General features: G+C 45.5%; 1 protein-coding gene across 2 annotated transcripts in view; it reads right to left on the bottom strand.

Moving 5' to 3' along the window:
- Positions 1-13,034, bottom strand: part of prkcz (protein kinase C, zeta) — a 157,233-nt gene that overhangs the window by 76,049 nt on the left and 68,150 nt on the right. Inside the window, exons 1-2 of one of the 2 annotated variants that reach the window (XM_056273163.1) lie at positions 12,564-12,650; positions 1,640-1,725 (exon numbers count right to left, since the gene is read on the bottom strand). In XM_056273163.1, coding sequence (XP_056129138.1) covers positions 1,640-1,725; positions 12,564-12,600 — 123 coding nt within the window. In that variant the 5' untranslated portion in view covers positions 12,601-12,650. Of the gene's footprint in view, positions 1-1,639; positions 1,726-12,563; positions 12,651-13,034 lie in introns of those variants that run through there. The other variant, XM_056273162.1, reaches the window with a different exon arrangement.

The raw sequence follows: 13,034 nt of genomic DNA, 5'->3' as shown, positions 1-13,034 counted from the left end.
CAAATGCTCAAGCAGTATTGTTTGTTTGTGTGTGTGTGTGTGTGTGTGTGTGTGTGTGTGTGTGTGTGTGTGTGTGTGTGTGTTAGAGGGAAAGCGAGAGACACAAAGACAGAGAGAGAGAAAGTGAGAGAGAGAAACACAAACACTTACCTGTATCAATATGTTCATGTAAATAAGCCGTTGCTGTGTGTTGTGCGCTGTGGTAGTGCAGTATAGAGAGGGTGGTATGTGCGCCATGCTTGTTGATGTATTTTGTTCTTATTTCTATTTCTTATTTTATCTTTTATTTTGATTTTTTCTGTTTTTCTTGTTTCTATTTTCTTGTTATCTTGTATCTTGTTGGTTTTTAGTTTTTTTCTGACTAGAGTGTGAGTGTCTGTAATAGAACCCAAGTTCTCCTCAGGGATGAATAAAGTATTCTGGTTCTGATTCTGATGATTCTGATTGAAAAGTAACACTGATATTGCTTTGACAATATAAGCACTGTCTTCTCATGCCAGTAAAGCTCTTTAAATTGAAATTGAATTGAGAGAGAGAGACAGAGACAGATAGAGATAGAGAAAGACAGAGAGAGAGAAAGAAAGAAAGAGAGGGAGACAGAGACAGAGAGACAGAGACAGACAGACAGACAGACAGACAGACAGACAGACAGACAGACAGACAGACAGACAGACAGACAGACAGAGAAAGACAGAGCAAGACCAACGGAGACACACAGAGAGACAAACAGAGAGAGACAGACAGACAGACACAGACAGACAGAGAGACACAGACAGACAGAAAGACAGACAGAGAGAGAAAGAGACAAACGGAGAGAAAGACAAAGACAGACAGACAGAGAGAGACAGAGATAAGCGAGAGTGAGAGAGAGAGACAGACAGAGAGACAGATTAACACAGACAGCAAGACAGACAGAGAGACAGAGAGACAGACAGACAGACAGACAGACAGAGATAAACAGAGGCAGACACAGTGAGAGACAGATAGACAGATAGACAGAGAAACACAGACAAAGACAGAGAGCGAGACAAACAAAGAGCGACAGAGACAGACAGGCAGAAGTACAGACAGAGAGGGGTAGACAGAAGGACAGACAGAGACAGATAGACAGACAGACAGCTAGAGAGAGAGACAGCAGAGAGAGAGGGACAGGCAGCAGAGAGCGAGGGAGAGACAGACAGCAGAGAGAGAGGGACAGATAGCAGAGAGAGAGGGACAGGCAGCAGAGAGCGAGGCAGAGATGGGGTAAACCAAGGTGACTGTTATCAGGACAGTGTGGAGGACACCATAAATGATGCAGGGACATTAGGGCTGCTCAGGTGTTACAGTGGCTGTATAACCAGTATTTCAGTCCTGGGGCATTTATGAATGACTGTACCACTTCACACAGTATGGAGGGAACACTAGCATATTTTACATGTTCAAAAACCCCCAAAACTGTAGTTAAGAACCAAAAACCCACTCATTAGAGAGGACCCTCATTAGTACACATAACATCTGGTCACTAACTAACCCGCCAAACTTTCACTGCAGAACACATCCAAGTCTGTAGCTCTGTTTTTATTTTATGCTTTATACAACCAACACACAACTTGGGAGTTGCCCCCGACCCGGCCTTGAGAGACTTGAGGAGACTCACCCTGTTAAAGCGCTTGGCCTGGAAAAGGTGTCCGTTGACTCGGTAGAGCTTCCTCCATCTTCTAGCCCCACGGCGATAGATTGATTCTAGGAAAGAGAGGAAAGACTTGTAGAGTAAGAGCATGGTATTTGTGTGTGTGTGTGGAATTGACAGATTTGCAAAGATACAAAAAAAGGGGTCCACTGAAGTGCAAAGAAATATGGAGCTGGAGAGATAAAAAGAGAAGAAATGAAAAGAATGGTAGAAAGAGAGGTGAGGGGTGAAAGTGAGGGGAAAAAAAAAATCAAAATCCCAGCTGTGCTCTGCCCCCTTCTGCTGGGCCAGTCTGTCAGTCTCATATCAAGTATGGGAAGACAACCATCGTCCTCCTCTGAGACGCGCACACACACACACACACACACACACACACACACACACAGTCAGTGCTCTCCTTCCTCTACTCCCTCCCTCACATTCTTTGGCTCCATCTCCATGCTAACCCCCCCCCCATCCACCCCCCCCCGTTCTTCCCCACACCTCTCATCTCCTCTTCTTCTTCTCTCTCTCTTCCTTTCCCTCACTCTTGCCCTATTTCCTCCTCGTTCCTCTATCCAGGGTATTCAGCTCTGTGCCTCCTCTCCTGTGCGCTCCCCGGTGGTATCGGTCTTATTAATGCACTGATAATGTCTTGTATCGAGATGACACCACGAGGCGGTGAGCTATTTCAACCGGGATGATGTAGTCAGCTATTAATAAACCACTGGGCACAATCGAGACGCATGCTGGTGTGTTATCCCGCGCGTGACTGTGACACGGGCGAAACGCATCCCTTTTTATTTAAACAAAAAAACACCTACAAATGACTGCTAGCATGGTTAATGTTGAATCAGACACACGTCAGAGAAAGATGAGAACCATAATGAAGATGGTGAAGAAGACGTCTTCCCTAACTCCACCCAAAACTGTGGTCAGCTCGGCTTAATTAGAATACCAATGTTTGACAGAATCCATCCATTCTCAAATAGGGGCCCTGCTACGAAACAAACAAGCGCCATCTTCTGAGGATTTCTCTTATCGGTGCTGTGTCCTTCATAATAAAGACATTCTGAACAAGCATGTCCTCTCTCACCGAGTCTGTACTTGGAAATACCCAGCGGTACCCTAGTTGTCCATATCCGCCGGTCATGGACAAATCCAATTCCCCTGTACAGTCGACTGGATCCAAATTAGGGAAATTAAACCATCTTTAAATGAAAGCGATATAATCTCATGCAGGCTAATAGTGCTGTCAGATATGATTACACACAACAGATCCGAGTACTATTAGCAACGGGATGTCGTACTCCCTCATCAAAGAACTATGTCAAATGCCCCTTGAGTTAAAAATAAATTCAGTCTACTTTCCTACCAGCAAAAAACAGCACAGTTTGCTAAAGAGAACTTGGAAAAAAAGCAGAGTATGATTCATAATATCAGACTTAAAATAAGCTACCTACTAAAGCATTAAAACCACTGACCTGTAAGTGAATGACATTGATTATCTCGTTACAGTGGCGCCTGTCAAGGGGTGGGATATATTGGGCAGCAAGTGAACAGTCAGTTCTTGAAGTTGATGTGTTTGGAAGCAGGAGAAGTGTAAGGATCTGACCGACTTTGACAAGGGCCCAAATTGTGATGGCTAGACGACTGGGTCAGAGCATCTCCAAAACGGCAGGTCTTATGGGGTGTTCCCGGTACCTACCGTTTAGGTCAATACCTACAAAAAGTGGTTCAAGGAAGGACAATCGGTGAACCGGTGACAGTCATGGGCCACCCAAGGCTCATTGAAGCACACGGGGAGCAAAGGCTAGCCCGTCTGGTCCAGTACCACAGAAGAGCTACTGTAGCTCAAATTGCTGAAAAAGTTAATGCTGGCTATGATAGACAGGTGTCAGAACAAACCATGCATCACAGCCTTCTGCGTAGCCCCAGACCGGTCAGAGTGCCCATGTTGTCCCCTGTCCCCCGTCGAAGGCACCTACAATGGGCACGTGAGCATCAGAACTGGACCATGGAGCAATGGAAGAAGGTGGCCTGGTCTGATGAATCACGCTTTCTTTTACAACATGTGGATGGCTGGATGCATGTACACCATTTGCCTGGGGAAGAGATGGCACCAGGATGCATTATGGGAAGAAAGCAAGCCAACAGAGGCAGTGTGATGCTCTAGGCAATGTTCTGCTGGGAGATCTTGGGTCTTGGCATTCATGTGGACAACAATTTGACACATGCCACCTACCTAAACATTTTTGCAGAACATGCACACCCCTTCCTGCCAGCAGTATTACGCGATGGCAGTGGCCTCTTTCAGCAGGATAATGCACCCTGCCACACTGCACACATTGTTCAGGAATGGTTTGAAAAACATAACAAAGAGTTCAAGGTGTTTCCTTGGCCTCCAGATATCAAGCCCATCGAGCATCTATGGGATGTGCTGGAAAAACAAGTCCGATCCATAGAGACTCCACCTCGCAACTTACAGGATTTAAATGATCTGCTATTGTCTTGATGCCAGATACCAGAGGACACCTTCAGAGGTCTTGTTGAGTCCATGCCTCAATGGGTCAGAGCTATTTTGGCGACACAAGGGGGACCTACACAATATTAGGCAGGTGGTTGTAATATTTTGGCTGATTGGTGTATCTATATATACACACCACACACATAAAACACAGGAGTAATTTACATGTCATTTATGTAGGACAGTTGTAAAATAACCGTGTCAGACCACTTCCTTTAGCATTAGCACTAACACTCATTTGTGATTTTAGTACAGTTTGACAGTACATTTTTAGATGTGAAGCACCTCATGAACGTGGGGCCATATTCATGAAACATCTGAAGGAGAAAAGTAGCTCCTAACTGGCTAAATGAAATCTATTTGATCAGGTCAGTGTTCTATTTTTGATTTCATATATATGTATTTAATACCATATGTATTTCATATATGTAATCAGCGCCACTTAAATTTTCTTTAAAAATAAATTCTTTGGGGGCATCCGGGTAGCATAGTGGTCTATTCCGTTGCCTGCCAGCACGGGGATCGCCGGTTCGAGTCCCCGTGTTCCTGCCGGCTTGGTCAGACATCCCTACGGACACAGTTGGCCATGTCTGCGGGTGGGAAGCCGGATGCGGTTATGTGTCCTGGTCGCTGCGCTCCTCTGGTGGGTCAGGGCGACTGTTGAGGTGGGGAGGGGGAACCTGGGGGAGTGGCGTGATCCTCCCACGTGCTACCTCCCCCTCTAGAAACTCCTCACTGTCAGGTGAAAAGAAGCGGCTGGTGACTCCACATGTATCGGAGGAGGTGTGTGGTAGTCTGCAGCCCTCCCCGGATCGGCAGAGGGGATGGAGCAGCGACCGGGACAGCTCGGAAGAGTGGGGTAATTGGCCGGATACAATTGGGGAGAAAAAGGGGCGGGGAGAGACATTCCAAAATAAATAAATTAATTGATAAATAAATAATTTGTTTGACTATGGCAACATACTTCTGAATTTTTGTTGTTGTTGTTGTTTTTTCTTTTCTTTTTTTCTTAAGAATTCACTGACATAGACCAATCCACTGTCAACCAATCACTGCGGACATAGTAAGTGAACCGGTGAACCGGTTCATGGAACACATCGCCACCCATTGCAACGAGGTCAACCCTGCCCCCTCCTGTTTGCTTAAGACTTCACCTAGTTCCTTAGAAAAGGTTAGTCTCAGCAGATTCTTGAATTTGTTTTGAGAAAGAACTGTTAGCTTGAAACTTTTAGTGTCATTTAGGAGTACTTTTACTCATTATACCTACTTATAAGGTGATGTTTTGTCTCACGTTTAGCCATACCATCTGCATGGATTCAGAGGAAGGTTGCAACCTCTCAAAAACTGTTTGAGTGAGTGCATCGAAAAATACATGCTGTTCCAAGATGTTTGAAGATTTCACATTTTATTAAATTAACATTACTTTCCTCATTGGCAAGAAAATTGGCAAAGTATATTTTTTTCTGCACCACACCACTATTCTCTCTTAGCCTCTCCCTCGTATTCTGTCGTTTGGTTTTGTCCATGTGGTTTCACCTGAGGTAGGATTTCACAGATTTGCCACTGACAGAGATGCAAGTAAGACATCCTCTAATTGTTAAGACAATGATCTTGTGTGCAGATGTGAAGCACATCTGCACACAATACGGCAGCATGGTGGCCCAGTGCTTAGCACTGTTGCTTCACAGCAAGAAGTTCCTGGGTTCGAACCCTAGGCCGTGCCAGGTCCTCTCTGTATGGAGTTTGCATGTTCTCCCCATGTCTGCGTGTGTTTCCTCCCACCATCAAAAAGACATGCATGTTAGGGTTAATACTCCTGCCTGTGCCCTTGAGCAAGGCAATAGGAAAAAGGACCGGCGTTGGTCCCTGGGCGCTGTACCACAGTTGACCACCGCTCCAATACAATAGGATGGGTTAAATTAAGAAAACAAATTTCATTGTAACCTGTACAAACATATACCTGCACATATACCTATACAAAATAAAGCGCCGTTCTTCTATGGAATTATGCGTCCTTGGGCCTTTGTGCAAGTAAGGCAGTTTACACTTGCTTGCCATTGCCGTTTGCCACAAAAATCACCAAAGCATGAAGTCAATCGGTTGGTTGGACCACATGACGTGGCGCTCTCCTGATCCCCTACCAAGCCCACAAATTATTTAGCAGCTGCCTAGCCCAGCAGCTCCGCAGCACTCCCTCTCCCAGCTGGTTCTCGGGTCTGGTTGGTGATGTGGTGGTGGGTGCATCTAAGCCATCTTTCTCTGCTCAGTCATTTTTTGCCTCTGTTGCCATGGCAGCCCCAGCCCACCATTTAGCCACTGTGGTTAGTTAGCTCGGCTGATGACGCTGGCCTTGTCAGCAAATAAAAGTGAATCTCGCAAACATATCCCCCCCCCCCCACTTCCAAGTGAAAGGTATGGCTGTACATCACTGGGGACAAGGGCACAGTCGGTGTCCGCTGAATTTTTTATGCCCTGTCGGGGGCTCTCGCCCAGGTTGGACGTTTACTAAGTTAAGAATGCTTTGTCCTCCCCCTCACTCATACTCTTTGTTTTGTCTGCAATGCAAAATAGGTACAGTTGACAATAATTCTGTTGAAACGACCTGCACACTGTCTCTCATAAGACACGGAGTCAGACGGAGACTCAGCTTTGTCCGCTTTGTACACGCTGAGCTGTGCAGTTTCCTCTTCTGCACTGTCAATGATTAGCTTTTGTCTCGTATCTTTTTGCAGCCCAAACATCTCCAACAGACAAGAAAAAGGACATCTAAAGAGTCGACAGGACACCTGGTGATAGACCGAGCAGGCAGGTGAGGACTGAGGTGCAGTTCTTCAACAAACTTGCAACCCGTCAGACAAGCGACACATCCCAGCTGCTGAAAGGGAAAGCAGTAACGCAGTTTATATGTTGCAGTGCAGGTGGCCTGTGATGACTTAGAGACACACTCAGCGCCGTAACGCAGGACACTGATATTATGAGTGTAGTGTGTACACACGGCTCTGCTGCAATTAGGCTGTGATTACAGATCACTGCTGTTTTCCATGTCGCCATGTAACAATGGGGGACCAGTTTCATAACATCAGGAAGCGTACCTTGGTGCACGTGCACATACACACACACACAATCTCTCTCGCTCTCTCACACACACACACACACACACACACACACACACACACACACACACACACACACAATCTCTCTCACTCTCTCACACACAATCTCTCTCGCTCTCTCTCTCACACACACACACACACACACAATCTCTCTCGCTCTCTCACACACAAACACACACACACTTAATCTCTTTCGCTCTCTCTCTCACACACACACACAATCTCTCTCGCTCTCTCACACACAAACACACACACACAAAACTCTCTCTCTCGCTCACACACACAAAACTCTCTCCCCCTCTCTCTTTTTTCTCTCACACACACAAACTCTCTCCCTCTCTGCCTCTCTCTCTCTCTCTCTCTCTCTCTCACACACACACACACACACACACACACACATACACACAGAAACTCTCTCTCTCTCCCTCTCTCTCCCTCTCTCTCTCTCTCTCTCTCTCTCTCTCTCTCTCTCTCTCTCTCTCTCTCTCTCTCTCTCTCTCTCTCACTCACTCACTCACTCACTCACTCACTCACTCACTCACTCACTCACACACACACACACACACACACACACACACACACACACACACACACACACAAGCCCAGTTGTACTTCTCTGGTGTGTTTAATCCAACACCGGCAACCTTTCTACTTGGACGGGAGACAGGGCAGATTAAATGAGAGAGAGAGGCGAGGGGAGAAACAAAAAAAAAGGTCCTGCTCTTTAGCGGTCTCATCTGTGAATTCCCTCTAATCCTGTTAACTTGAGGCCTTAAAAAGGACGAGCTGCCTGCCTCAGCAAATCATTGAGGTGTGTTTCCATGGTTACCCAGCTTTTCTTCCCCCCCTCGTACATATACTGGTGGGTGGGGGAGTTGGAGGGTCACAATATGCCTCTGAGCAGGAGCATATCGTCTCCAATTACCTTCACCTCCAACAGGAGGTGGGCTGGTGTCCACGTGTGAGCCATGCATGGGTGGTGGACACACGGCAGATGGGGTGGTGGACACACGGCAGATGCTGAAAAAGGAAACTTGGTTTGGTTTTTCTACTCGCAGACTGTTGGGTTTTTGTTGGGTTTTTTTAGGTGGCAAACTCCAGTGTTGATATTACTGTTGAGTACAAGCTGAGAATTTAAAGGGGCACAGTGAACGTACCCTTGGCAGTTAAAAAAATCTGCGTGGGCATCCAGGTAGCGCGGGGGTCTATTCTGTTCACTACCAACACGGGGATCGCCAGTTTGAATCCCCGTGTTGCCTCCGGCTCGGTCGGGCGTCCCTACAGACACAATTAGCCGTGTCTGTGGGTGGGAAGCCGGATGTGGGTCTGTGTCCTGGTCACCACACTAGCGCCTCCTCTGGTCGGCCGGGGTGCCTGTTCACGGGGGAACTGGGGGGGGGGAACAGCGTGATCCTTCCACGCGCTACACCCCCCTGGTGAAACTCCTCACTGTCAGGTGAAAAGAAGCAGCTGGTGACTCCACATGTATTGGAGGAGGCATGTGGTAGTCTGCCGCCCTCCCTGGATCGGCAGAGGGGGTGGAGCAGCGACCGGGACGGCTCGGAAGAGCGGGGTAATTGGCCGGATACAATTGGGGAGAAAAAAAGGAGGGAGGAGGAAATTCCACACACACAAAAAAAAAATCTGCAGACATTTGGTGAATGACACGGTACAAAAAGAAGACTGCACTGTCAATATACCTGAGCCAAATCTAACCGTCTGTGTGTTCTGTATCTGTTTATGCTTTAAGGCCTAAACGCCGGTCAAGACGAATCAATGAAGGTAGTAACACACTTAAACATTCGCGCCCGACACTGCCTTTCTTGGTTCATGACCTGGAGTTGCTGTCAGCTCCCTTGGTAAGTCACGTTGGATAAAAGGACTGTGAAATAAGGAAGGTAATGTAAATGTAGTAATACTGGTCTGAACCAGGGAATGGTCATAAAACTAGAAGCCACTACCTACAGCACTGCCCACTCAAATCTAGTGGACTTCCACACTGCTGTGCTGGATTACCATCTGAATGACCAGGGGCCAGACATCTTGAATCACTTCTCTCAGGGACCCACAGATTATGGGTAAAAAGAATTGCATGAGCTGGAACGAGAACGACATCTGTTGATGCTGTAAACTCCCAGATTATATCTGGGCTTTGAATAGGTCCACATCTGTAAAGTTCTGTGGCGACAACACATTACATGAGCTCGTCGAGGAATAATGGAGCTCATGCTCATCATTCAGTCTAACTATTTAGGTCCATTTTGCAACTGAAGAAAAAAAAAATGAACTCACTGTTAATTTAAAACGGCCATAACTGGAGAGCGGATGTCATTGAGACTGACATCGAATCACAATCATTAAACATCTGTTAGCGCAAAATATCTCCACAAAATGATGCAGAGACTCTTGCACTCTAAGCCAAAGTACAAGTAAACTCATTTTCCCATAATCACCTCCTGGTTTCTCTTACAGCGTAGCTGACAACGGCACCATGCTAATGTTGTTTAAAGTTGGGAATTCCGGTCTATAAGTCAATTTTCAAAATTAATTGTTATTTATTCATCCCTATTGTCCCACTCCTAGACTAAGGAAATATGATCAGCACCTAGGACCACAACTAACTATTGCAAACAAATTTTAGGACCTATTGCTGGCATCAAAAATAAGCTAGTTTAGATAAAATGTGAATATAATAGACTGTCAATAAAAACAGTGCCTCTCTGGGCCGATCATTACTGACTGGTACTGGTACTGTTGACTATATACTGGTACGCTCTGTCATGCCCATCTACCTCAGGCATGTATGCAAGTAACCTGCTAACATCTATTTCAGCATCTCTGATATACACTACCGTTCAAAAGTTTGGGATCACCCAAACAATTTCGTGTTTTCCATGAAAAGTCACACTTATTCACCACCATATGTTGTGAAATGAATAGAAAATAGAGTCAAGACATTGACAAGGTTAGAAATAATGATTTGTATTTGAAATAAGATTTTTTTTACATCAAACTTTGCTTTCGTCAAAGAATCCTCCATTTGCAGCAATTACAGCATTGCAGACCTTTGGCATTCTAGCTGTTAATTTGTTGAGGTAATCTGGAGAAATTGCACCCCACGCTTCCAGAAGCAGCTCCCACAAGTTGGATTGGTTGGATGGGCACTTCTTTGAGCAGATTGAGTTTCTGGAGCATCACATTTGTGGGGTCAATTAAACGCTCAAAATGGCCAGAAAAAGAGAACTTTCATCTGAAACTCGACAGTCTATTCTTGTTCTTAGAAATGAAGGCTATTCCATGCGAGAAATTGCTAAGAAATTGAAGATTTCCTACACCGGTGTGTACTACTCCCTTCAGAGGACAGCACAAACAGGCTCTAACATGTACTATTTAATGAAGATGCCAGTTGGGGACCTGTGAGGCGTCTGTTTCTCAAACTAGAGACTCTAATGTACTTATCTTCTTGCTCAGTTGTGCAATGCGGCCTCCCACTTCTTTTTCTACTCTGGTTAGAGCCTGTTTGTGCTGTCCTCTGAAGGGAGTAGTACACACCGGGGTAGGAAATCTTCAATTTCTTAGCAATTTCTCGCATGGAATAGCCTTCATTTCTAAGAACAAGAATAGACTGTCGAGTTTCAGATGAAAGTTCTCTTTTTCTGGCCATTTTGAGCGTTTAATTGACCCCACAAATGTGATGCTCCAGAAACTCAATCTGCTCAAAGAAGTGCCCATCCAACCAATCCAACTTGTGGGAGCTGCTTCTGGAAGTGTGGGGTGCAATTTCTCCAGATTACCTCAACAAATTAACAGCTAGAATGCCAAAGGTCTGCAATGCTGTAATTGCTGCAAATGGAGGATTCTTTGACGAAAGCAAAGTTTGATGTAAAAAAAATCTTATTTCAAATACAAATCATTATTTCTAACCTTGTCAATGTCTTGACTCTATTTTCTATTCATTTCACAACATATGGTGGTGAATAAGTGTGACTTTTCATGGAAAACACAAAATTGTTTGGGTGATCCCAAACTTTTGAACGGTAGTGTATTCTCTGTGATGAATCTGTGGTGGTCTCTGTGACCCTATGATGGCCTCGTGATCTGTCCAGGGTATCTCCCCGCCCAATGACTGCTGGGATAGGCTCCAGCATCCCCGTGACCCTGAGAGCAGGATAAGCGGTTTGGATAATGGATGGATGGATGATATATTCGCTGCACCATATCACCTCTTTTTCACCAGGATAAGTCCATCCTTGTGTATATATCTGAAGATTGTTGTGTTGTAGTGTTGTTATTCTATGTTAAGTACCCTGAGAGAGCCATGAAACCGGAGTTGAATTCCATGTGTGTGCAAATCTACATGGCCAATAAACATGATTCTGAGTCTGATTTCATTTTGTAGTATTGTTGATCTCCTAGTCCAGTGGTCACCAACCCGGCTCCTGGAGGGCTACTGCCTTCCCGGTTTTCAAGCCAACCCTCATTTAACACACCTGATTCTACTGATCACCTACCAAACAAGACCTTGATTAACTGAATCAGGCGTGTTAAATGAGGGTTGGAGTGAAAACCGGCAGGACGGTAGCTTGTGGAGCGGGGCAAAAAGTGTAGGCTAGAAACACACTGCAGGCTACCAGGAGTCTGTGCTTGTCCGACTGTGTGGCTGACTTCATGTAACACCAGACTACTAATCAGATGTACCAGCACACATAATCTATCAATACCATCCTGAGGGGTAAAACACGAAGGGCATCTGATCAGCCTACTAAAGGCTATTTCAGAGCTTGATGTGTTTTCCTGAGCACAAATGTTTGTGAACAGAAACGACTGACGACACTGATAATCAGTCATTAGCAAAGGTGATGACATCATCCGCTACCCTCCCTGAACTTCTGGTTACCTCAGCTGTTGCTGTTTTTCACTGTGTCTAAAAAAAATACGTCTGAAATGAGAAGGCCGGAGTCAGTTCTTGTTCATCTCTTGCCGAGATCCTGTCAGTTTGAGGGTGATGTAAACATCACGCAGAACGCTGTTGCCTCACACAAGCACGCTTTCACCGGACTACAGCAGACCGACCTTCAAAGAGTTGATCCTTCCCAATATTCCCGTCGCGACTGGCGTGTAGGGCACTGCCACAAAAAGAAAACAGTTTCTGCCAAAGAGAGAAAGGCAGTGACAAGAGAATGGAGGCAGTGTTTTTTAAAGAAAGGCCGAGAGCGTAAGAAGAGAGAGAGCGAGAGAGAGCGGAGATCAGACACAAAACATAATACTGCACCTCCAGATGTGAATGCCAGCGCGCACAATCCCGCCATTTAGCCTGTGGAAGGTTTACACACCAATACGCGGGCTACTGAAAGTGGAGACCCTGGCCGTAGGACCCTTTCGGCTTTGTTCAAGGGGTGGTACTCCTAGGTGGCTAATGTTCCAGACAGGACATTTACAAGGGCCTGACTCATTTCCAGACATTGTTTGTCCCTTTGGCAGGAAAGTGATAAATTTCTTGCCACAAAACCTCAACACCCGGCCCACCGCTGCAGCTGACATGCCATTTATATATATATATATATATATATATATATATATATATATATATATATGTATGACTATGTTTCTCCAAGGGAATACTCCAAAATCAGCAGTAAAAGTGTAAAACTACTCAGACTTTATCTCATCCATTAACGAGTGTCCTTGTTCCTTTCTACTAGTCGGTGCAAAAAAAAAAACGTATTAGGGTCTCGCTAAATAG

The sequence above is a fragment of the Lampris incognitus genome, chromosome 2, assembly GCF_029633865.1.
Source record: "Lampris incognitus isolate fLamInc1 chromosome 2, fLamInc1.hap2, whole genome shotgun sequence".
NCBI classification, from domain to species: Eukaryota; Metazoa; Chordata; class Actinopteri; order Lampriformes; family Lampridae; genus Lampris; species Lampris incognitus.
Note: the sequence above shows the minus strand (reverse complement) of the source record. Positions and strands in the feature narration are given on the sequence as shown.